We start from the raw sequence: 26,432 nt of genomic DNA on the forward strand, positions 1-26,432 counted from the left end.
CAAACACCTAATTGACCAACTGTATTCCTCATCAGCCAAATTCATACTGAATATATATAAGGCTGTGAACTGATCAGGCATCAGTCACGCACATGCAAGTCGTGAAATCTACGTGTCCACCCCCAATTAGTCAATCACGTGTGTTTATTAGCGGACCCTAAAATAATGTTGACTGTTTTTCTCTCGTTTCTCATCCGCCGTCCCTTGTGGTTTCAAGTAGCTGCAGGTCCTCTTAAGTGAATTTGCAGTCTCCGGTTCGAAGCATCATGGCCAAGACCGCATTCTGCGATTCCATGCCACTGCTGGATTTACGCAAGAAGGTGAGTTCAACGTTTAAATAGGATGCGTAAAGTTTATTAAACGTCCCATAAAGTGTCCAAACATTTAAATACGCGCAGGTGACCCACAGCTGCGTGTTTGTTTATCCCTTTCCAAGTAAGAAAATGGAATATGAACTTTCTGGGGTTGGGACTGGTTTCATAGAAAATGTGTAGCCCTTGATCATGACGCTCAGTTCCATTACACGAAGGCATCTTCTGTACGGGGGAGTTTTGTTAAGGGTGTTTTCACATATAGACCTCTTTAAAATAACCGATCTCAGTCTTTTAAAGTGAACTCCGGGGTAAAAAATAATAAGGCTGTTTATGTACTACCCTTGCCTTTGAATGAGGACTCAACTCTTTTTCCAGTTCACATCAACTTTCTTTTGGCCTGAGTCCTTTGCTTTCACATTGCTATGTTAAGAAAATAACCAATATATTTTTTCAACATCAACTCAGGTTTTTCAACAGGTTTTTACCAAGTGCAGGATAAGCCATTCCACCAGAACATGTTATAAACAGCTATATATATGCTAACCACTTACATTTTAGAAGAATTTACTACAGATAATGCTGTGATGAAGGGTGTTCACCCAATGTAGACTAATAGCCCTTTAATGTCCCTATTGTCTTCTCACGCTATTCAAACCACACAATCGAATATTCCGTTTATGAAGCTGTGTTGGCCTCTGTCACATTGCAAACAAATAATCTGAACTAAAAACATTTGATAATCACTAATCAACATCCAAAAACGGCACATCGTCATCCAACACAAGCTCACACTCAATTCGTGCAAATATGTACAAAAAGTGTTTCTGCAGATTGTGTTTTTGTGCGGCTTGTTTCGTGTGAAAATTCGTATCAATAGGCGATTTTTTGTGTGCGACTTGATTCATAGGAAAATCCATTTTTGGGGGGATAACTTTGGAAGATTTTTTGGGAAATTATTGGAGCAATGCATTTTGTGCAATGGTGTTCTACATTGCCTTTTTGTGTGTCCTACATTCATTTTATTTTTGATTCATGCCAATGCTGTTTTCTATGCTTGTTTTCACTTAATAGTTTGGGATACTGATGCTATGTTGGATTTTATGAGGGTTGTCATATTGGAGTAAAAAGCTTTATGTGTTATTTAAATTTTTTAAGTATTGATGAATGTATTTGATTGGGGAATGGGGATACATATTCATGATGGGAAATAAATTCACCAATAAATGTAGGGAAACAGAAGACCTGCAAAAATAATGCAACTATAACAAGGCTGGACTATGATCAATTAAGCCATATCAATGCGGTTAAACAGGTTCATGTAAAATAATGAATTATGTTGGCTTTCACTTATGGCACTTCCAAAGTCGTTTCATGGTCATGTGAATCATGTTATGACCTTAGGCTATTGTAACAAGGCATATGCCAGCATTGTAGGTCTACTGCCTCTGCCCAGAGGAATACTAGGCTTTTGTGACAACGGCCATTAGAGTTCACTTTACCACGTATGAGCACTGGTTAGAGTCCCTGTTGCAGCTCACTTTGCCAAGTTTGAGCACTGGTTAGAGTTCCTGTTGCAGCTGTCAATTTCCTCTGCTACATTGGTGCCAGCTTTGGGATCACATCCAGCTCAAGTCTAGTTATGTGATCTAGTGGTTGGATGCATTCTGTTTTTCACATTGTGTTGGGTGTAACTACATTCATCTATCTAGTGAACAATGGGCGTGACGGATAGAAGTATTCACTACAGGTGTACATCCAAGTTGCCTGAAGCTGAATGGAAAGTGCTATGCCCTGACCAGTTATTCAGAAGAAAGTATTCTGTGACTGTCTAATTTACATAAGTAAAATGACCAGTGTGGACTCAAAATAAACACACAGTACACATTTTAAAAATGACCTGTTTAAAGTGTTATTACAACCATGGCGTTCTGTTACTGAAGCTTGTATATCAGATAATCTGACAATGGATCATATGGGTAGACAAAGTGTTATGCAGCAGAACACAACTATCCTTCTTTTAGGATGCAAACCAGTAATATGAATCACTGTTGATCCATCCTGTTCTGATCTAATGAGATGGATGTAGGATTTCCTACGGCCTAGAATCAAGGCCTTTCCCAGTCATGAAGGACAAAGTTAGGCCCCTCTTGGTTCTCATTGGCAGACTGAACCCAAGTTAGGGGTTATGTCACTTGTATTTCTTCTGACTTTGAACATAGCGTAGGGTTAGGGTATTGAATCAATTTCAAACTCCTACACCACTTTTCCCAACATATTATAACCCTGTAGATTGTAAATAAAAAATTAAGCTGATATAACTTGTATTTTTTTATTATAGCCGAATGGCTTCGGACTGAGCATTTCTGACCATTTATTTACGGCGAGCAATTTTTGTTTTTATAACATGTCATGTCCATTTACTTATAGTAGTGTGTTGATTAATTATTGCTTTCTTAAGAGGAAATACAGAACGTGTGTAAAAATGCCAAATATACCAAAAGCTAAAAGATGCAGGGATTTATGACTATTTTAAGCATGTTAATCATTATTGAAACGTGCAAACTACAAACATTTAACCAGTTAAAGATATTGAATACATACAACTAGATACAAATATTTGATCAAAAGTAATTCATACAAAAGTCAAGAGTTGGCTATAACATGAGTACAAACAAGGTGAGTGTGTGTGTGTATAAGTGTTTGGACATTATAATACACAGTCATAAAATGTATCCCCATTCCCCAAAAACCTTCATTGATACGACAAATCTGCCAACCCTAATAAATTCGACATAGCCTTGTATAAAATGCATTATGAAAAATTGTGTAATGTTTAAGAAAAAGTGGAGCCTTGTATAATGTAGGCTCCACAAAATAATAAATGCGTTATGAATAAAATAATGTAGGCCTACTGTTGCCTTCACAAGATAAGGGCCTTTCTGACTACAAGTGCACCTGTATCCCAAAGAATTAAGCAAAAACAAGCATAGAAAACAGTATTGGCATTAATAGCATTTTTTTTTAAAGTAAGGCTACTATTATAATTATTTCGGTGATAACCTGGCTGTTTAACAATATTGTCTTGTTAACACGTTTAAATAAATACATGTGGGACACAAAGGCAGTGTAGAACACCATTACCAATCATGTATCGCTCTAATAACTTTCAAAAGATTGTTCTTAAATCCCCCCCCCCCCCCCAAAGAATGTCTTTTCACATGAATTAATCCACAAAAACGCACAAAATCTGCTGAAATGCAACACAACCAACATCTTTTCTCTTTTGTAGTGTTATGGCAGGGAAAACTGTTTTACATTAGTCTCGCATGTGGTGTGGGAATAATGACAAGCGAACCTGGGGAGCTTTGTGTTCCCATTGACCTAAAAAAGGGAACTGGACCGAGGAATTCAAGCGAGATGGTCTCAGTTAGTTTGGCTTCGGTGTCTCTTGACGGGTCTAAGTTCCTTTGGCATGTTCACACTGAAAAAAAATTGGGCAAACCGCACTGAGTTCACAAAAATTGGATTAAAGGGACCAAGTGTGAACACTCTAACACACATGGTGGTACAGTTTATGAAGCATGAAGACTTTACCTTTCATATCAGCAATAAATAATTTTCAAAAAACAAAGTAAAATTGATACGCACCTATATAGGGTTCCCATATGGACATATTGCCATGTCACATTGCTTGTTTACAGAAGACTGATTGTGCTACCTTGGGCTAATTATACTGAACAAAAATATTAACGCAGCAATTTCGATTTTACTGATTTACAGTTCATATAAGGAAATTAGTAAATGTAAATCCATTAGGCCTAATCTATGGATTTCACATGATTGGCCACAGGCGCAGCCTGTTTGCAACTGCACATGGGGACAAAGATCGTACTTTTTGGTCACGTTTGGTCCTTTGTCCTTTGGTCTGATGATAAACAAAAATATAACTGTTTGGCCATAATGACCATCGTTATGTTTGGATGAAAAAGGGGTAAGCTTGCAAGCCGAAGAACACCATCCCAACCGTGAAGCACAGGGGTGCTTTGCTGCAGGAGGGACTTGTGCACTTGACAAAATAGATGGCATCATGAGGAAGGAGAATTATGTGGATATATTGAAGCAACATGTCAAGACATCAGTCAGGAAGTTAAAGCTTGGTCGCAAATGGGTCTTCCAAATGGACAATGACCCCAAGCATACTTCCAAACTTGTGGCAAAATGGCTGAAGGACAACAAAGTCAAGGTATTGGAGTGGCCATCACAAAGCCCTGACCATAATCCTATAGAAAATTTCTGGGCAGAACTGAAAAAGCATGTGCGAGCAAGGAGGCCTACAAACCTGACTGTTACACCAGCTCTGTCAGGTGGAATGGGCCAAAATGCACCCAACTTATTGTGGGAAGCTTGTGGGAGGCTACCCAAAACATTTGACCCAAGTTAAACAATTTTAAAGGCAATGCTAACAAATACTAATTGAGTGCATGTAAACTTCTGACCCACTGGGAATGTGATGAAGGAAATAAAAGCTAAAATAAATAATTCTCTCTATTATTCTGACCTTTCACATTCTTAAAATAAAGTGGTGATCCTAACTGACCTAAAACAGGGAATTTTTACTAGGATTAAATGTCAAGGATTGTGAAAAACTGAGTTTAAATGTATTTGGCTAAGGTGTATGTAAACTTCTGACTTCAGCTGTAGGTAGAGTTATTAAAGTGACTATGCATAGATGATAACAACAGAGTAGCAGCGGTGTAAAAGAGGGGGGCATTGCAAATAGTCTGGGTAGCCATTTGATTAGATGTTCAGGTGTCTTAAGGCTTGGGGGAAGAAGCTGTTTAGAAGCCTCTTGGACCTAGATTTGGCCCTCTGGTACCGCTTGCCTTGCGATAGCAGAGAGAACAGTCTATGACTAGGGTGGCTTGAGTCTTTGACAATTTTTATGGCCTTCCTCTGACACCGCCTGGTTTAGAGATCCTGGATGGCAGGACGCTTGACCCCAGTGATGTACTGGGCCTTTCACGCCACACTCTGTAGTGCCTTGCAGTCGGAGGCCGAGCAGTTGCCATACCAGGCAGTGATGCAACCAGTCAGGATGCTCTCGATGGTGCAGCTGTAGAACCTTTTGAGGATCTGAGAACCCATGCCAAATATTTTCAGTCTCCTGGGGAATAGGTTTTGTTGTGCCTTCACGGCTGTCTTGTTGTGCTTGGACCATGTTAGTTTGTTGGTGATGTGGACACCAAGGAACTTGAAGCTCTCAACCTGCTCCACTGCAGCCCCGTCGATGAGAATGGGGGCGTGCTCGGTCCTCTTTTTCCTGTAGTCCACAATCATTTCCTTTGTCTTGATCACGTTGAGGGAGAGGTTGTTGTCCTGGCACCACATGGCCAGGTCTCTGACCTCCTCCTATAGGCTGTTTCGTCGTTGTCGATGATCACTGTTGTCATCTGCAAGCTTAATGATGGTGTTGGAGTCGTGCCTGGCCGTAAAGTCATGAGTGAACAAGGAGTACAGGAGGGGACTGAGCACGCTTCCCTGAGGGGCCGCTGTGTTGAGGATCAGCGTGGCGGATGTGTTATTACCTACCCTTACCACTTGTGGCAGCCTGTCAGGAAGTCCAGGATCCAGTTGCAGAGGGAGTTGTTTAGTCCCAGGGTCCTTAGCTTATTGATGAGCTTTGAGGGCACTATGGTGTTGAACGCTGAGCTGTAGTCAATGAATAGCATTCTCACATAGGTGTTCCTTTTGTCCAGGTGGGAAAGGGCAGTGTGGAGTGCAATAGAGATTGCAACATCTGTGGATCTGTTGGGGCGGTATGCAAATTAGAGTGGGTCTAGGGTTTCCACATGATAAAATTAATGTTTTGTCAACTCCGGCAGATTTTTGGCTAACGTCAACCAGTGCTGAAAGATCTTAGAATAGTTGTTTTTGTTTGGGATTTTCAAATGAATAATTTTCCATATTTTACCAATGTTTGTATAAAAAAAAGGTTGAGGGCAAAAGTGTCTTGAATATCTATTTATATTTGAAGAATTATGGTCATCACTGTTGTGCAACATCTGCTTAAACAATCGACTTCTTTGCTGTGCTAGACTTAAGGGATGTTTGCTTTATAAATGTTTTATGTTCAAAATTTTGGAAAAACATGCCAAAATTCTAACGAAATTAGCCCCGTGGCATTTAATAGTGCTATAAAACCAAAACGTTTGGAGATTTCTATCACGTATTTGAATCATCTAATGTTAGAATTAAATAAAGGCCTTAACACTTGTTGGACAATAATCGTAATGGAGTTGACATAAATCCCCAATCGCATTTTATGAAGAAAAAAAGTTGTTCCTTTACGTGGTGTGATAGCTCAGCTATTCCCAAATGTAGCTACTTGTAACTTGTCAGAAATGTCCAGCTCAACTAGCTCATGTCAGCTGTTTTTTAAGATATGTTTATTAGCTCATAGATTTTGTTGTAATATTTGAGTCACTCATATCACATAAATACACATAATGGAAACATGTAAAGAATTGCAAGAAAATTTGCTTTAACAGCGCTAAAGTTGCGCTTGTCTTCTGCGGTGACTTTACCCACGCACGGCTACCGCTTGTGGAACTGTGCTACGCCACTTGTTCGGGTTTCTATCGTCTCTCTGGCTAAACCATCAGTGCTCTGTCTGCTAGCAGCATGTGCTCGTTTGCCTAACCCCGCCTTTTTAGGCTCTGCTCACGTGCTCGAGCAGATCCGTGGCAGTCATTGGCCGAGAAGCGTTAAATACGTCATATTCTGCCGTACGAGAGCCATGTGGATGTGTTCTGGACCAGCTGACTGACGAACTATGGCACATTTCACATCTGAGAGACACGTGAAATGTAGCAACAATCTAGCATTTCTAATTCACCCTGTAGGGAAGGAAAAACATGTATGCATGTATCTATTTTTAAATCACACCATGTATGTATCTCTTTTTACATGTATCTATTTTTAAATCACACCATGCTTCCCTGTCGTTCTTTTCTCATTAGTCCAGTTGACAAAGGCTGTTCATTTAGTGTAGCCTAGGGTATAGCAATACAAGTCCAGTAACCCAAAGAAACATGGTATCGAAATAACAGAATAGGTAGAGCTTTGTCCCCATATAATTTGGTAAATTAATAGGATCTTTGTCCCGATGATATTCTGTCCAAAACCTCTCTTAAAATCCTGACGTTCTCATCCAGTCACGTCAGCTCAAAACTCATGTGGCCCCCACCCCTACACGTGCCCAGAAAACGAAGTAGTCTTTATTATGCTACATCCTCCCAGATTGCTTGTGCGCGGCCCTTCCGCACCAATCTCTTGATATCAACTGAAACAGTTTGTCATTCTAGCAAGGGAAGGGTCGTCACTAGTCAGCCGAAAAGTCATAAACCCTGAAATATTTATTCAATGTATCTTCTTAAAATTCGATTATAAACCTAACTTTAACCTAAACCATACTCCTACCCATATACTTAAATTACGATCAAAAAGCACATTCTTTTTTTCATAAATGTTTACAATATGCCTGTAGCCAATTTTAACTTTGTGGCTGTGGCAACTAGTGGAAACCCGCAGGGAGGTCTAGGAGGCGGGGCCATTTTCAGGTTGGGTACCGATTATCAATTTTGGAATTAGGACTCGTCTCGTAGGATCTAACCGTTAGGCTACAGGTAGTCTTCACATCCCGCTAGCTAGTTTATACATTGAATGAGATAGATGTAATAGAAACGCATAGATGACATGACATAAGGAAAGCGTTGAAAGATAGAGCTCGAAATTAGGTGCTCTAGTCAACAATACGGCGAGACGGAGCGCTATGCAAGTGAAGTCAACCACCAGTGGCAAAGAGTCTAAATTGATATTGGAGGTAAGCTGTTGGTGATTTTTTTAACATATACTTTGAGACTTTTGAAACAATAATTTGATGTAAAAGGTGCACTGACCACAGTTGTTTTATATGTGGACTTTTTGACCTGCTGACCATGCTTAAGCAAGTATTTAAACATTTGACAAATATAGTTGTCATGTTCTTTCTTTTGATTTATTTATTAGGCCTAAATATTTCTGACTTATTTCCTGCGTTTTGTATATCGCGTTTGCTAATGTGTAAAGCAATAGAGCAAGTTTGTCTGTTCTGCCGAAGTTGTGATGTTACATAAGGGAAAGGGGTGGAGCCCCCAGTTGTGACAGCGCACGTTTGATACCCATCATACACGTTTGTCCTAGTGGCCCTTTGTTTACAACATAACACCACAGAAAGTTACCTATGAACAATTGCTTAGTCGGAACGTCATAAAACCTGCCATTGGGTATCTTCATGTACAAGAAAGTGTCAGTTCTCAGGGGGCTATATAGTCGCACAACCTTACTTTGTGCCCCTCTAAAAAGTTTGAGGTGCAAATATATTTCATTTTGTCAGCTATTGTTTATTACATTGATTTTTAACCAATATTTTTGCTTACAAGTCCCATGACTGACTTAAAGCTCTTCTCCACGAGACACATAGGTTTTCCTCGACAGTTGAAATTCAGCTGACAGTGTGGGTAGTCTAATGGTCAGAACAGAAAGGATGGGGTCGATCGGGTCAGACTCATGGTGGGGCTTTTTCTCTCTCTTATCCTGGACATAAGATACTGTCACTCAAACAGAGAAAATTGAAAGATTTGGGGAAAGAGAGATGGAGGGAGGAAATACCAAATTGTGTAAACATGTCTGTCAGAACAGGGTTGACCTATAGGGTGACACAGTGTTACATAAAGAACCACATCCGCATACAGTATATCGCTCTAAAGACTAATCCCACACACATGAATGTGCTAAATCACTTCTGAAGCTCTCATGATCATGTCCATGGTAACCACCATGATTTAACATCTCCCATCATGCCTGGTCAACACATGCAAAAACGGTGTATTTTGTCATGGTGATGTTTAATTAGTGGGTGGATGTGATATTACCAAACACACATAGCACCCCCCCCCCCCCCCCCTATTCTCACGACACGCACGTACAGTCCACTCACACGGGACCCTGATGTATCTAGGAGTGAAGAGGAGGAGCCAGGCAAAGGGAACAGGCTGTGGAGGGAGAAGTGACTAAGGAGGAGGAGCTAAATCAGAGATTATGTATCCGGCAGCATAATGTCATTTCAACACATAAAAATATTCAATGAGGAGTTTTTATTTTTTCTGCTACTTGGAGCCAAGGTGTTTCTATTTTTATGACAGTAGCTTTTTGAAGTACCATAGGCCGATGCATTTTAAAACATATTCCATGGAAATGTTACTCAGTGGTGTATTTGGTTCTCCACCAGGATGCAGTATGCCTCTGGAACAGGCTTGTCTAAGTGGGCGAGAGCCACGTGCATCCAGTAAGAATTCCGAAGACAGGAGCAACACTGCCACCCTGCTGGCCTCAAGGAGTACTGCAGACACAGAGTCCAACAGAAGAGGCTCTCGCTGCGGCTCTGAAAAAGATTCTGGATATTCGGGTGAGGGAGGACGTTCCGGACACTCACTCACTCCAAAACGTGTCACTCACCCACCCCCTCGATCTTTCTCACTCAATGTGTTTCCTGTAAATTCTCACACTGCCAGACTGTGTGACCATCATGAGTCATGACACACAGGGTGACACAGTGTTACACAGGCCAGGCAGTGCAAGTCACAGCTTCCAATAGGATGAATTACTGACTACAGTATGACAAGTATGTGACGTGCAACCAACCAGTCTGATGTGTTGTATTCCTAGATAGAGAAGGACACATGTGTAGTCTACATGCTCACTGGCCTGTCCCCTCCTCGCCCTCCTTTCGCCTTTCCCCTCTATTTCTGTATCTATTTCTCCTTTTTATTTGTTACTCCGTTTAGTTTTGCTGTCCTACGATTGGTCACCTCCTGCACCTCCTGCCATGTCTTTCTTCACAGTCTCATGCTCTAGTCCTGCCACCTCTTCAATGCTTTTCAATTAGGAACATTGTTTAATTGGAAATTTGGTTTACTTTATCAATTGACTACTGAAATGGAACTGACCTCAAGCCTGTAGACCTCAAGCCTGTAGACCTCAAGCATGTAGTCTACTCAGTAGTATTGCTGATAGAATTCCTTGAATTCCTTTATGATGAATACTAGATTACTGTCCTTGATGACGTGTGAGTATGACCTCACAGGTACACATGACTCACTCAGTAACCAGTGGGAAACGGTATAAACCTAATTGTGTGTCATTTCTTGTGAGGACAGCTCCCACCCCCCCTGTATTCCCCTTCAATCCGTCTGTATTTCTTCAATTCTTTACACTCATCTCTTCCCTTAACTTGCTTCTCTCTCTCTCCCCCCTTCTTCCTCTCCTCCAGACAACAACAGCTGCACAGACTGGCTCCATGTGGATAGAGAGAACCAGGGCAGCAGCGTGAGTGAGCCCAGGGAAGGGGAGGGTCTTCAGAGCCAGGTCAAGCCCGAGCAGGCCCCTCTCCAGGGGAATCACATCCTGGTCCCCAGCCCCGGAAGCCCTGACCTCACCCCCATCTTCATCATCAAGAACGTGGTGCTCAAACAGGTGAAAGAGGTGGGAGGCAGGCTTGAGGTCAGTTCCATTTCAGTAGTCAATTGATGAAGTAAACCAAATTTCCATTTAAAAAATGTTCCTAATTGAAAAGCATTGAAGAGGTGGCAGGACGAGAGCATGAAACTGTGAAGAAAGACATGGCAGGAGGTGCAGGAGGTGACCAATCATAGGACAGCAAAACTAAATGGAGTAACAAATAAAAAGGATAAATAGAGGGGACAGGGGAAAGGAGGGCGGGGAGGGGACAGGCGAAAGGAGGGGGAGGAGGGGACAGGCGAAGGAGGAAGAGGAAGTTACAAGGATAGGTGGAGGAGGAAGACAAGGTGATAGGGACAGGTGTATGAGGAGAGGACAGGTAGATGAGGAGGAGTAGATGAGGAGGAGTAGACAGATGGAGGAGGTGACAGGGACATGTGGAGGAGGAAGAGGAGAGGGGGGACAGGTGACAGATGGAAGAGGAGGTGACAAGTGGAAGAGGAGAGGGGTGACAGGTACAGGTGGAGGAGGTGACAGGTACAGGTGGAGGAGGTGATGGGGACAGGTGGAGGAGGAAGAGGAGGAGGTGACAAGTGGAAGAGGAGGTGACAGGTACAGGTGGAAGAGGAGGTGACCGGTAGATGAGGAGGAGTAGACAGATGGAGGAGGTGACAGGTACAGGTGGAGGAGGTGACAGGTACAGGTGGAGGTGACAGGAGGAGGAGGAAGAGGTGACAGGTGGAGTAGGAAGAGAAGGTGACAGGGACAGGTAGAAGAGGTGACAGGGACTGGAGGAAGAGGAGGTGATGGGGACAGGTAGAGGAGGAAGAGGGGGTTACAGGTGGAAGAGGAGGTGATGGGGACAGGTGGAGGAGGAAGAGGGGGTTACAGGTGGAGGAGGAAGAGGAGGTGACGGGGACAGAGTGTGAGGAAGAAAGCATCTGGAAATGAGTTGTCTAATAAATGTCACTGTGAACCAGGTCAGAATGACCAAATGGTTTTAGGGATGTATTTGATGGCACAAGACTCATCCTTGTTCACAATCCTCCTACAGCAAGTCCGCTCAAATAGGTTTCCCCTTTCTTTACAGTATGTGTTAGCACGAGGAGTTGCCTCTCTTTCTCTCATCTTCCCTTCATATTTCCTTTCTTTTTGGCTTCAATTACCCCCCCCCCCCCCCAGAATGGCTCAGACCATCACCTCCAGAACCAGCTAAACTGGGAGAACAGAGGAGGAAGCTCCAATGACTCTGGCCCCTGTCATGTGATCCTGGTTCAGCAGCCCAGTGAAGCCTCGGCCTCACCCGCATCCCCAAAGCCCAACAGAACACAGTCCTGGAGATCTGACAGCACAGCTATGAAAACAAAAAGCAGAACCTACCTGCCCATTCTTAAGTCCTACCCTCGTATCGCTCCCCATCCCAGTAAGAAGCCATCTGACAAGACCCCAGTGGACCCCCATGGTAAGGGGACTGGCAGGGAGGACCAAAGCCAGGACAAGAGGATGTGTACAGAGGACAAGAGGGATGAGGTGTCCACTACTACTCACTTACTGACACCATCCAGAAAACATGTCCGCAAGCAGCCAGACCCCAAGAGAAGCCTGTCCCACTGGAGGAGCCCTGCCTCCTCCTCCCACTCCCCCAGCCCCCTCTCTCCCTCCACACTTTCCAGCTTTGTCTCCCGCTCTATGTCCAGCTCCGACACCACCACTGCCTCCTCCTACTCCTCTTCCGGTGGCTCCTCTCCCCTCTCGGCCAGGAGGTCGCCCCGCAGGCATGGTCCAGGCCTGTCCCTGTTCAGTGCGGCGCGTGACAGGCGCTTCCTGAACACGGTGGGCATCCTAAGCCAGTCAGGCCTGCTTGACATCACGCTGCGCACCCAGGACCTCCTCCGCCAGAGCAACGCCACAGACCGAGACATCGCCCAGCTCCGCCAGCACACACAGCTGCTGTACCAGGCTGCCAACCACCACAACAACAACCCCTATAACAGTGACCCTGATAATAACGACCCCAATGCCAACACAGCCAACGCGGGCTGGGAGAGGATACACCAGGCTATGGCTCAGTCAGGCTGCTACCCCAGCCTCAAGAACCTGGGGAGTGAAGAGGATCACAACACTTATAGTCCAGAGCCAGGAGTGGGAGGGGACGCCAGTTTCAAGAGAGATTCAGTTGACCCTAATATTGCCACTCATACCCACAATGGGGTGGAGGCCCCGGCCCAACCCTCGCCCCTCCTGGCCCCCATGTCAGATCTGCTCCCACAGTACTGCCCTGTTTCCCTGTCACAGCATTCTCCAGTCAGCGTCACCACGTCCCGCTCTCACTCTGGGCAGGCCAGTGCCAAACCCCCTGAGACAGTCACCACCATGCCCCCTGACAGTTCCACCCATGGTGGTCTTCTCTAGCACCTGCCCAAGGAAAGACAGGGCACCTGGCCAGTTTGTAACCCTCTAACAGTCACTTCACTTCAGCTCCAACGAACCCAAAGTATGTAGTCTGTATAGTAACATGTTTCTGACGGTTACCCCGACAGAGACATTAATAGCCTCCCAAAAAAAGACTATGTTTTGGCCTCTTCAAAGACTGCTTGAGGAAATTCCTAGAGAGGCTGAGGGGAAGAGGTTGAAGGTTTAATGACGCGTGAGACAATGTCGACAGGACAGCACTATGCTACACTGTATATTTCTGCACAGCGTCTAAATACTACTCATTGCCTGCCATAAAAACTCAGTTTCAGCTTACCAATTAGTGAGCTGAATATCAAGACTTGTTGCATTTTGATAAACTTCACTACGTATAGAGAAATTATACTGACAATGTACATTATTTTTGTATTTGCCAAATATAAAATAGACTGACCAGGTAAATTCAGGTGAAAGTTATGATCCCTTATTTATGTAATCTGTTAAATACACCTCAATCAGTTAGTGTAGATGAAGGGGAGAACACAGGTTAAAGAAGGATTTTTAAGTGCCTTTGAACAACAGGCTATGGTAGTAGGTGCCAGGCGCACTGGTTTGAGTGTGTCAAGAACTGCAACGCTGCTGGGTTTTTCACGCTCAACAGTTTCCTATATGTATCAAGAATGGTTCACCACCCAAAGGACATCCAGCCAACTTGACACAACTGTGTGATACATTGGAGTCAACATGGGCCAGCATCCCTGTGGAACGCTTTCCACACGTTGTAGAGTCCATGTCTTGATGAATTGAGGCTGTTCTGAAGGCACAAGGGGGTGGAACTCAATATTCCTAATGTGTTGTACACTCTGTGTATAAACGTATCGTATGGTTAAAGATGTCATTGAAACATAAAAGGCTATTTCATTCAGGATCTTGAAGATCCTACCAGGGAATTATGTATTAACAGTGGTCTTTGATTGTTTTAGTATTGACAAAACCAGGTGTGTGTGTGTTTGCTTCTTGAGTCTCATCTAAGGGAATGCCAATACACACATTTCTATGTGACATAAAGACAGTTTATTTTTTTATCTACTTTAATTTGTGTTTTTAGATAAGCATTATATTGTGGGGAATTCATCAATGTTTCTGATGTCTAATAAGGATTATAAAATGTAATTGAGGTAAAGCACTAATTTACGTAACAAAAATGCTATTAGTTAAAGTTGCTTTTATATTGGCCAAAAATGGTCTTTCATAATAAGAAAGTGACAGAATGAGATGATAAGATGACCTTTTAATAGTGACTACAACTGCTACCATGTAAACTGGAGTGACTTCAGAAAGGTACATCATGAGCTGCCAGTAACCCATGTTAAGCCTTGAGTGGGGACAGTTGAAAGAACATTGTGTTTTGTTTAGTACAATGACCATCTGCAGTGTCTCTAGGTTGCTCGTTCTGTGCTTGGACTATGTTCTTTCAAATGTATTGTGGTGACGCACTGTTCAAATATGGAACATGATGACACTGTATTGAAACATGCACCATTGTTCATTATCAATGGTATTCTATCAACATGTTGGTAAGGATACAAGAGTGCAGCTAGATGTTGTGTTAAGATACATGATCAGTATACAAAGAACTTTGACGCAGAAGCTTTTCTAGGTGTGTGTCAGTTCATTTGTCCGTGGGTTCCCCTGCTGCGGTCATGAGTACCTCCATCTCTGCTCCAGAGGTCATGTGCTCCGGCTTAGTCTTTCTCTTCCGGGTCAACGGGAGGTCATGGTCCGGCCGACACAGGTGGAGGAAACGCTGGTGAGTTGAGGGGAAAGTCAGCACATCAACATGTAAAAACTGGTTAATGATTCAAGTGAGTTAGTTGGTTTCTTAAATACTTTCTGGTCATTTTGCAGTGAATAAATTATACCTCCCACTCAGTTTACAAAAATAATTTTAGATCTATAAGTCCTCCAATTTGATCCTTTAAACATAATTATCCTATGACCAATCCATGAAGAAAACCGTGTTTGAACACCGGTCACAGGTCAGTCACACTCACCTCTCTATGACTGCCTGTCCCGGTGCAGATCTGCAGCAGGGCCCACCCGGGGACCAGGACGATGGAGGAGAGGGCCAACAGCCAGCCCAGAACATGCACCCATCCTGGGTACACATACCAGCAGTTGAAGGTCAGGGGCTGGTACTCCACCAGAGAGCAGATGAGGTACTTGGGAGAGACGAGAGGAAATTAGGATTTCTTCAACATGAAGATATGCTTTTAACATTTAAAGTAACTCCAGATCAGTCGTTTTTGTTGCTCTTGAGAACACTATCATAATTTTATCTCTCGAAGACGTGAGCATGTGAATAGTTGCTTGTGTAAAGCAAGTGAAAGTTCATGCAACAGGTTCCTTCTGCTTAATAGCTGAGCTGCCATGAATGTATAACCTATTGCAGTGTGATAGTGCCATCTGTTGGTGTCTTATAGAATTGCACAACCTTGAGTCTTGCATGCCATTACTGCCCATCAAAGCCTGGAACTCACCAGGGAAACCAGAGGGGTCATGTAGAGCCAGAAGAGCTTGAAGATGGGGTTAGGCCTCATTCCTATCGTGTCCTCTATCACACCATACACTCTGCACCTGGTGGGTTAGATTGGGTAGAGACAGACATGTTAATGTGTCCGAGTGGCGCAGCAGTCTAAGGCACTGCATCTCAGCGCAAGAGGTGTCACTACAGTCCCTGGTTTGATTCCAGGCTGTATCACATTTGGCCGTGATTGGGAGTCCCGTAGGGCGGCACGCAATTGGCCCAGCATTGGCCGGGGTAGGCCGTCATTGTAAATAAGAATTTGTTCTTTACTGACTTACCTAGTTAAATTAAATAAATATCTAGATGTTGGCATGTTGCATTGATATCAGGTTTATCATCTCAATAAGACTGATACTGGAATGATACTGGTTTGTATTTATATAGGATTCTATGGCACCACAGTGTTTATATGTATATGTTATATATCTTTTATTGGGCATGCAATCATTGACAGAAATATATTCCAGTTTAGTTCACAAGCGTTTCGCTACACCCGAAATAACATCTGCTAAACACGTGTATGTGACCAATATAATTTGATCAGCCTCGCCAAATATCCATTCCATGGCCCCGAACACAGAGAGGAAGAGCAGGCAGGTTCCGTTACAGGCATAGTAGTCAAACAGCTGGAACACATACATCCCACCATGGGGACAGGAGAAGAGAGTTTTGAGTAGACCACAGCTACACACACACACACACATGGTGAGAGAGAGACACAGCGAGAGGGGTGAGAGACAGCAGCACCTGACACTGCCCACCTCCACTATACCCCCCCAGATGACCAGCACATGCAGCCTAGAGAAACAGACTGGTAGAGATTGTACACAAACAAACATGGTCTTTAATGTTGTGGCCAACTGGAAGATCAAGCTATGTTGAATCCGTAAACTTACTCCCAGAATTCAGTGGCTGCAAAGGCTGAGTTCATCTGTCTGGTTTGAGAGTGGAAGTCAACACAGGCTTCTAATCAGGTAGAGAGAACATAATGTATGATACTGTACAATACACAGTACAATACATGCGTTTAAATGGTCTAAGTTCCTCATTTGTTCAGCTGATCATCATTTGAATAACCAGTGCACCTTCTCCTTCATGGACTCACCTCCACCATTTTTGTAGCAGAGGTAGGGGAACTTCCACATGTTACCTAGGCCCATCACCTTCACCAACATTTCCTTCTGACCCAGGTCGTCATCCTTTCTTTTTCTTTTGTCCCGTCTCTCCCATATGTCTGTCCGTCCATTGTGTTCTGAACGCTGGTATCTATTCCAAGTTCAGCCAGCATGACTGAAGCAGCATGAGTCTGAAATGTACTCATTGACTCAGACAGACACATTCCAACTGCTACCGTTGAGTTTGGACAACTACAATCCTTCAATAAGTTACTGAGTCCTGAAAGGACCCTACTCAAAGACATGGGCTCTAGAGTACATCAATAAGTTAGCATGATGACAATTTACAAATCGGGAGGAATTGCATTCCATCTTCTTGCACTCATAAAGTTGTTTATTTAATTTAAATCAAAGGGGCTTTTGCTTTGTCTCAACGATTAACACCTGTCTTCTCTTTATATCTATGTCCACAGTTCCCAAGACACGATCCAGCTTCTGGAGGGCCAGAATCTTAACAGTAATTGGCTGTCTATTGTTTCTGACTGTTGTTCTGTTGTGGAAGAGAGGAGCCGCAGTCAGAGAGACCTCCACTCTGACTCCCAAGTCTGACCACGGCATGATCCAGTCCTCATAGCAGGTACTGTCTCAACGTCAACAGTGAAGAGGCAACTCCGGGATGTTGAAAAGAAAAAGCCATATCTCAGACTGGCCAATAAAAAGAAAATATTAAGATGGGCAAAAGACAGACACTGGACAATGGAACTCGCTGTTGATGTTGAGACTGGTGTTTTGCGTGTACTATTTAATGAAGCTGCCAGTTGAGAACTTGTGAGGTATCTGTTTCTCAAACTAGACACTCTAATGTACTTGTCCTCTTGCTCAGTTGTGCACCGGGGCCTCCCACTCCTCTTTCTTTTCTGGTTAGAGCCAGTTTGCGCTGTTCTGTGAAGAGAGTAGTACACAACGTTGTACAAAGAAGGCCAGTTTTATTGCTTCTTTCATCAGAACGACAGTTTTCAGCTGTGCTAACATAATTGCAAAAGGGTTTTCTAATGATCAATTAGCCTTTTTAAGCGATAAACTTGGATTAGCTAACACAACGTGCCATTGGAACACAGGAGTGATGTTTGCTGATAACGGGTCTCTGTACGCCTATGTAGATATTCCATAAAATATCTCCCATTTCCAGCTACAATAGTCATTTACAACATTAACAATGTCTACATTGTATTTCTGATCAATTTGATGTCATTTTATTGGACACAAAATGTGTTTTTCTTTCAAAAACAAGGACATTTCTAAGTGATAAAGATCTCATTCCATAGCATGATTAGTGTCTGTGTGTCTGACTGGAAGGTACCAGGGAGAGAATGGCTCGGGGCCAGACCCTGGTCTCTACACAATGAGGACAGTATTTACAGCTGATACTGTTTGCTATGAATTATTTGTAACCTTGTGACCCATTCCCTACATCTGTTGTTTGGCATGAACATCCAGGAGGATGGACTTTGCTATAAAATTCTGTGGCTCAAATCCGCTCGTTGAGTTCTCAGTGATCACCTCCAGGTGTGATTACCGACCAGCTCCATTACTGCAGTAATTAAATAATAAAGTTGACTTGTTTTGAAGAAATGTAAAAGTCTCTCCTTTTTTATTACAATAATTTCACTACACCGGTCAACATTCACAAGGCCGCAGGGCCAGAAGGATTACCAGGATGTGTACTCCGAGCATGCATTGACTAACTGGCAAGTGTCTTCACTGACATTTTCAACCTCTCCCTGTCCGAGTCTGTAATACCAACATGTTTCAAGCAGACCACCATAGTCCCTGTGCCCAAGAACACTAAGGAAACCTGCCTAAATGACTACCGACCCATAGCACTCACGTCTGTAGCCATGAAGTGCCTTGAAAGGGTGGTCATGGCTCACATCAACACCATTATCACAGAAACCCTAGACCCACTCCAATTTGCGTACCACCCCAACAGATCCACAAATGATGCAATCTCTATTTCACTCCACACTGCCCTTTCACACCTGGAGAAAAATAACACCTATGTGAGAATGCTATTCATTGACTACAGCTCAGCGTTCAACACCATAGTGCCCTCAAAGATCGACAGTAAGCGTAGGACCCTGGGACTAAACACCCAGTTCATCACTGGGGACAAGCTTCCTGCCGTCCACGACCTCTACACCAGGTGGTGTCAGTGGAAGGCCCAAAACATTGTCAACGACTCCAGCCACCCTAGTCATAGACTGTTCTCTCTGCTACCGCATGGCAAGTGGTAGGGGAACACCAAGTCTAGGTCCAAAAGGCTTCTTAACAGCTTCTACCCCCAAGCCATGAAACTCCTGAACATCTAATCAAATGCCCCCCCCCCCACCACCACCACCTTCTGTGCTGTTGCTACTCTGTTATTATCTATGTATAGTCACTTTAATAACTGTACCTACATGTACATAGTACCTCGATTAACCGGTGCCCACACACCTGCAGGACGCTGACTATCTGTCTCTGGGAACAGGATTTCTACAGCCATAGCAACCGGGTGGAGATGCGTCAGCGTTCCATATACCTCCACCGGCTGCAGCCTGGGCAGCCAGCCTTCCCTGTAGCAAGAGGTACAGTTAAAACACATTGTGGGTGATATGAATGAGATTTGTGTTCATGGTTCTCATTGTCTACCTGTCATCCACAGAGGACACTCCTACCTGTTTGCAGAGACAATCTCCTGCGCAGGCTGACCCAGAGTCAGCAGTACCCTCTACTGCTCACCCTCGGGTACTTCTGCACCTACCCACCCAAACCACAAGGTACGGAGGCCTAGCTATATTCATCCTTGTGTAGATTGTAGAACTAACATTTGAGTCAGATATATTGATTAAGTTATTTGTAATCTTTCAAAAACCTTGAAATATGGTAGGCCTATGTTCAAACGTCTGCAAGCTTCAACATGAGTGTGGTATCCATTTGAGAAAGTCTCTGTTACTCTTTATAATAACTGTGAGCGGACCAAGTCATTTGGTGTCACTTTAAAGTGGAAAGGTGGAATAAACTAGTCAGGAGTAGGTTTTCTTGATTGAACACAGTTCTCTATTGAGAGATTTCTGACAATACAAACACTCCAACACAGTCAGTGAGAATCTCCCAAGGAACAGCATACATCTTCTTCTTTAGATGAAACAGGAACACAAGACGATTACCTCTAAACTATAATAACAACCACAGATTTGTCACCGTCTTAATGGATCTTCTTCGATCGCTCCCCTCTCTTGGTAGCCATTCTACAGAGATCGTTTGTCTTCCCCCCTCTGCTGGTTCCATCCTCTCTCTTATAGGGGAAAGAGAATCAGTCATTAGTACCGTCAGCTGTGCTTAATTGCCTCTGGTTACCTTGTCTCACATGCCTTGTTGGGCTACTATCCGTGAGCCCAGCCTGCCCTCTGGTGGTCCTTCCACATAACTTTATCTTTGAATAATCCAAATAAATCTTTATAAATGCTGTTTCTCAGGGAAATGTAGTCACAGGGGGTGTACTGGACAGCAGTTGCCACCAGGGGTTCAAGGGGGATATCAATAAGGACAGCACCTCCCCACTATTCTCCCCCCATCCCTACCTCCATGTGGAGGTTGCCCGCCTCGCTACCACGGCAACCCTTACTGTGCTCGGAGAGACCTCCGAGACAGTGTGCATTACATTACCTTCCTCGGGTGGGTTTATGTAGCGTTCATTATGATGTTAAATGCACTTTTTTTAAATGCAATTTGATATGATTACATTTGAATTTGATCTATAGACAATCCAATATACATTTGTGCTGATATACTGAACATGGTACAAATACAGTACTTATCACATAATGTGTTGAATCCACTCGTGTCACAATGTTTCCTTCTGTTGGCTGTACTATCCTGAGGGCAGACTGTTTCCTTCCGTTGGCTGTACTCTCCTGAGGGCAGACTGTTTCCTTCTGTTGGCTGTACTCTCCCGAGGGCAGACTGTTTCCTTCTGTTGGCTGTACTCTCCCGAGGGCAGACTGTTTCCTTCTGTTGGCTGTACTCTCCTGAGGGCAGACTGTTTCCTTCTGTTGGCTGTACTCTCCTGAGTGCAGACTGTTCAGTGTGAAGCAGCCTCCAGCGCTGGTGTTTGTTATGGACTCCACAGGCAGCATGTTTGAGGAGATCACCACTGCCCGCCTCCGTGCCCACTTCATCATCCAGACCCGCGCCAACACCCCCGAGCAGTCTGGCACCTTCCTGCTGGTGCCCTTCTATGACCCAGGTGAGGGGAGAGGGCATGACCGGGTTAGGGGTCAGGGTTAGGGTCAGGGCCAAGCCCCTGTGCCGAAAGTGTGTTACAGGCAAAACTCCTTTCTTCAGTTTATTTAATGTACACATACTAATCACCTTGCCCATCCCTCTATATGTCATCATTTCCTGTGTAGTATCCCTGATATCACATCCTGTCCCCTTCTCCCCCAGGATCCTGACATGTCTCCCCCATCTTGTTCCACCATGCGAGTAGAGCACACCTGCCCAGGCCAGATGGACTGTCTCTCTGGCTGTCTCTCGAGCCTGGCTTCCCTCCAGCTCTCCGGGGTCAGGGCGTTCTCACCCTGCTCCGCAGCCCCACAGACCCCCCCAGGGGACAGCCTAGAGGAGAACCAGCCCACCCCCAACCACAACCAGAGAGACAGGGAGCAGACAAGCCTAGCACAGGGAGAGAATGGCCATGCTGAACTGAGACCCAGGCTGGTACAAGGTAACCCTGCTCTGAATGTGGCCCAGTGGACAGGTGGATTGCCCTGTGGGTGAGGTACACCTCCCCCTGCTGCGAGACAGGGCTGGCAATGTGAGGCGCTGCCATCTGACATCCAGCCAGCAGAGGGGTATGTGGGAGAGGAGTGGAGTGTTAAACAGGGCTGTAGAGAAGCCACTGCAAAGTTACTTCCTGTTTCCATTGTTGTTGAGTTTGATTTGGACTGTTCCACTGTAGGTTGATGTGGGAATATTTCTCTATGTCAAATAAGCTTAAAGATGTTCTGTAACCAAAAGGCTTCTGTTTTTATGGGCCACTTGAAGAATACTTTAGACTTCAATTCCTCACTTGAAAATACACTGTAACTGGAAACCCGACACTGGAAAGCAGACAATGATTAATTAAGTTGTGTTTTTTTACATTTACATTTACATTTAAGTCATTTAGCAGACGCTCTTATCCAGAGCGACTTACAAATTGGTGCATTCACCTTATGATATCCAGTGGAACAACCACTTTACAATAGTGCATCTAACTCTTTTAAGAGGGGGGGGGGTTAGAAGGATTACTTTATCCTATCCTAGGTATTCCTTAAAGAGGTGGGGTTTCAGGTGTCTCCGGAAGGTGGTGATTGACTCCGCTGACCTGGCGTCGTGAGGGAGTTTGTTCCACCATTGGGGTGCCAGAGCAGCGAACAGTTTTGACTGGGCTGAGCGGGAACTGTACTTCCTCAGAGGTAGGGAGGCGAGCAGGCCAGAGGTGGATGAACGCAGTGCCCTTGTTTGGGTGTAGGGCCTGATCAGAGCCTGAAGGTACGGAGGTGCCGTTCCCCTCACAGCTCCGTAGGCAAGCACCATGGTCTTGTAGCGGATGCGAGCTTCAACTGGAAGCCAGTGGAGAGAGCGGAGGAGCGGGGTGACGTGAGAGAACTTGGGAAAGTTGAACACCAGACGGGCTGCGGCGTTCTGGATGAGTTGTAGGGGTTTAATGGCACAGGCAGGGAGCCCAGCCAACAGTTTATAACACTTTAATAACACTTTAGAATAAAATACAAATTTAGACATTTATGGTCTATTTACGTTTATGTTATAGGCTATTTATACAGAACATTTGTATAAAACCTGTCCATATAAACTGTATTTATAATTATATGATAATAGTTTAGGTTGACAATACTTATATTACATAATTTCTGATATATCATATGCCTTACTTTTTTTAAAAACTTGTATTTAAATAAATGCTGTGTTTTTTTAACTAGAATTTTCCATGAATGTAGTTCCTCCAGTACGAACCATGTAAAAATCAAATCACAATGTATTTAAAGTGCATTTAACAGTCACAACACACTTCACAGAAAGAAAAGACAGTTGAAATTGAACTCCTCCTCCATGGAGTTACTTCCTGATGTTAACCACTCCTTCAATGATATACTCAAACGTTTATTTGTTGTTTAGATTACATCTTGCAACTCGTAAAATAACAACAGGACAAAGATATTTTTTCGGTAACAACATCAACCACAACAAAAGCAGCAATTTTAACATTTTGTAAATTACTTTAAGGTTGTATAGAGAGCATCAACAACAAAAGCAGCAAGTCTAACATTTTGTAAATTACTTTAGGGTTGTATAGAGCATCAAATGCATACAGATTTTTCGTCATTCATCGTTGGTCATCCTCTTACTCTGGGTTTTGTGCTGAATAAACAGGAAAGGGAAACATCTTTAAAATGTGTGTGAGGGGTCATTAAGCTCTTGTTTACTTTACTCTGATTAGAAATAACACCTAGTGCAGCAAGAATTAAGATGTACTCTTACCTACTGCTCTCCTCCATACTAAATATGTGAATAGGACAGTGAGTATCAAGACTACAGATACAATGATGACTGTAGCCATGAGCACATTGGGCAGGTTCTTCTTTGGAGCTGGAAAAATAATATCATACATATGAACATATTACATGCTGTAGTATATCTCCAGCTGATTCAATTGTAAATGATATTGGGAAATGTACCGGTACCTTACCCCAGGTTACTGTGATGTTCTCAGCCTTACTGCTGTGGAGCACCAGGCAGCTGTAGCTCTGGGTGTCCTGGGCTTCCTGTGGGACAGTCAGGCTCTTCCTCAGCTGGTACGAACCGTCTCCGTTGGGCAGCACCTCCCCACTGCTCACCCCGTCTACCATGGGAAGCCCCTCTGCCCCCAGCCATTCCACCTGCACCGCCCGAGGGTAGAACCCTGTCACATGACATGTGACCTCCACCTCGGAGTTGCCATGAGGCGATCTCTCAAACAGACTCACCGCAGGGACTTAAGAGGAACATTTTTGATGAACACATTTGGTCTTCCTTTCCAATGCAAGGGACATCTTGACATTACATACATGTGCTGTTTGTTTACTAGACTAGAGGAATTCTGTCTGCAAAATGTCACATCTCGAAGAACATATACAGGGCCTTCCGAAAGTATTCAGACCCCTTGACTTTTTGCACATTTTGTTATGTTACAACCTTATTCTAAAATGTATTAAATTGTTTTTTTCCCCTCATCAAACCTACGCACAATACCCCATAATGACAAAGCAAAAGCAGGTTTTTAGAATTTTTTGCTAATTAAAAAAACAAAACAAAAAATGATATAACATTTACATAAGTATTCCGACCCTTTACTCAGTAATTTGTTGAAGCACCTTTGGCAGCAATTACAGCCTTGAGTCTTCTTGGGTATGACGCTACAAGCTTGGTATGACGCTACAAGCTTGGCACACCTGTATTTGGGGAGTTTCTACCATACCTTCTCTGCAGATCCTCTCAAGCTCTGTCAGGTTGGATGGGGACTGTTGCTGCACAGCTATTTTCAGGTCTCTCCAGAGATCTGGGTTCTGGCTGGGCCACTCAAGAACATTGAAAGACTTCAATGAAGCCACTCCTGCATTGTCTTGGCTGTGTGCTTAGGGTTGTTGTCCTGTTGGAAGATGAACCTTTGCCCCAGTCTGAGAACCTGCTACAGAGCGCTCCATTTTGAGTCTCATAGCAAAGGGTCTGAATACTTATGTAAATAAGTTATATCCGTTTTATTTTTTTTAATAAAAAAGCAATTTCTTAAAACCTGTTTTCGCATTGTCATTGTGGGGTATTGTGTGTAGATTGCTGAGGATTTATTTTTTATTCATCCATTTTAGTATAAGGCTGTAACGTAAACAAAGTGTGGAAAAAGTCAAGGGGTCTGAATACTTTCCGGTGGCACTGTATAGCTTGTGTTCTGGGTCAATGATTTTGTTTAATCGAAAGGAGAACATAGGTATGGTAAGTGCAGCACCTTGTTGAGGTTTTACAAAATGTACCGGTTAATAAAGTATCTGGTGTGTTGTTACCTTTGGGTTCTCGAAATGTAACGCTAAACTGTAACAGTTTCTTCAGCCAACGGATGCATCCAGATTCGTAATGAATGACCAGCCTAACAAGATCTTCTAAATCTGTTTCCCTTTTTCTTTTGTAAAATACAGCATGGGAAACTGCAGCTGTCCATGTTCTGGTCGATACATCGAAGCTGACAAAGTCCTTGCCGTCATATGCATGGCTCATAAAGGCCTCAGTGGTTCCGTCTGACTTCCATCCACAGCGTCCATGAGCTTGGTAAAAGTGATCTGTATGACACATAAAAGGACCATAATAAATCCGCACCATTTACTTCAAATATAGACTACTGGTTAAAAGTATCAGCTCACAAAGGTAGGCTAATGGCTGCAACTAAGAAAATGTGTTTTTGTGGTTATTGAACCTCTGTATAGTCATGCAATTCTCCTTTAGGCCTTCAGCTCTGTTGCACAGTCTCGGCACACATATTTTGTCTTACCATGTGAATGATTGTAATGTTCACTTGTTACTCTCACAGCCGTATCCATTACATATCGATTAAATTTCAGATTTCGATGAACCTCCTGCCAGAATTCAATTCCCTCAGGGTGGTTCAACCATTCTGGCACTACGGCCTCTTGTTCAGCACTGCTGTTGTAGTAATAGACAATGACATCATCTATCATTACCAACTGGATATTTTTCGGATACAAGGTCCCTTGGGTTGCGATGCAATGGCGATGAAGAGAATGAGGGGCTGGAAGACAACACTTCAAGTTATCGTTTCTGTAGCCTATTTCAATAGACAACGTGAAGACAATATTGTGTAGCGGTTGTGTTTGCTGGGTTTAGCCTATTGAAGCCTTTAAAAAATGTATACAAAGGAAAACTGCATTCAGTTTGTTATACTATGATACAACTTGGTGAGACAAGCCAAAAACACAACTCAAATAATGAACTCACCTACGATGGAAAACTGCATGAATGAAATTAAAATTGTTGTTATCATATTTGCAGTAACATGTTCTCGTTGGTGTATTCATGAACACGGAAGTGAAAGTGAAATAACATGTGTTCTTCTTCTTCTTCTTCTTCTGTGGATTTTATTTGGTGGTTGGCAACCAACTTTAAGGTGTATTACCGCCACCAACTGGACTGGAGGGTGGACCAGAGACAGGGGAAGGTCTAAATCCTACCCAATAATCTCTTCTCCCTAAGGAAACGATATACATAATTAAATATTACATCTCCTGAAGATTTCCCCAAAAGTTCACTTAATCCTGGCTCTTCAACCCCATTACTCCTCAAATCTAACAACAATCG

At 43.5% G+C, this 26,432-nt stretch overlaps 2 protein-coding genes and 1 pseudogene across 4 annotated transcripts; 2 read left to right on the forward strand and 1 right to left on the reverse strand.

Moving 5' to 3' along the window:
* The first annotated feature begins 7,922 nt into the window (after positions 1–7,922).
* Positions 7,923–18,592, forward strand: si:ch211-132b12.7 (uncharacterized protein LOC564531 homolog). Of its 3 annotated transcripts, none has more exons than XR_008755810.1 (6): positions 7,923–8,196; positions 9,643–9,819; positions 10,684–10,913; positions 12,054–15,093; positions 15,366–15,502; positions 17,459–18,592. XR_008755810.1 is itself a non-coding variant. In XM_055895213.1 (4 exons), the coding sequence occupies exons 2-4, from the start codon at positions 9,651–9,653 to the stop codon at positions 13,281–13,283; spliced, it is 1,629 nt and encodes a 542-aa protein (XP_055751188.1). In that variant the 5' UTR covers positions 7,923–8,196; positions 9,643–9,650; the 3' UTR covers positions 13,284–15,305. The 3 variants fall into 3 exon arrangements, 1 of the variants encoding a protein (XP_055751188.1); XR_008755811.1 differs by having other exon boundaries at positions 10,684–10,886; XM_055895213.1 differs by lacking the exons at positions 15,366–15,502; positions 17,459–18,592 and having other exon boundaries at positions 12,054–15,305.
* Positions 18,487–22,020, forward strand: LOC129832528 (uncharacterized; annotated as a pseudogene).
* Positions 22,021–23,176: 1,156 nt separating this feature from the next.
* Positions 23,177–26,202, reverse strand: LOC129831777 (major histocompatibility complex class I-related gene protein-like). The gene is made up of 6 exons (XM_055895214.1): positions 26,073–26,202; positions 25,609–25,866; positions 25,127–25,399; positions 23,779–24,063; positions 23,571–23,678; positions 23,177–23,450 (listed from the first exon to the last, which is right to left on the reverse strand). The coding sequence occupies exons 1-6, from the start codon at positions 26,116–26,118 to the stop codon at positions 23,434–23,436; spliced, it is 987 nt and encodes a 328-aa protein (XP_055751189.1). The 5' UTR covers positions 26,119–26,202; the 3' UTR covers positions 23,177–23,433.
* Between the last annotated feature and the right edge of the window lie 230 nt (positions 26,203–26,432).

This window comes from Salvelinus fontinalis, chromosome 33, assembly GCF_029448725.1.
Source record: "Salvelinus fontinalis isolate EN_2023a chromosome 33, ASM2944872v1, whole genome shotgun sequence".
Classification (NCBI taxonomy): Eukaryota; Metazoa; Chordata; class Actinopteri; order Salmoniformes; family Salmonidae; genus Salvelinus; species Salvelinus fontinalis.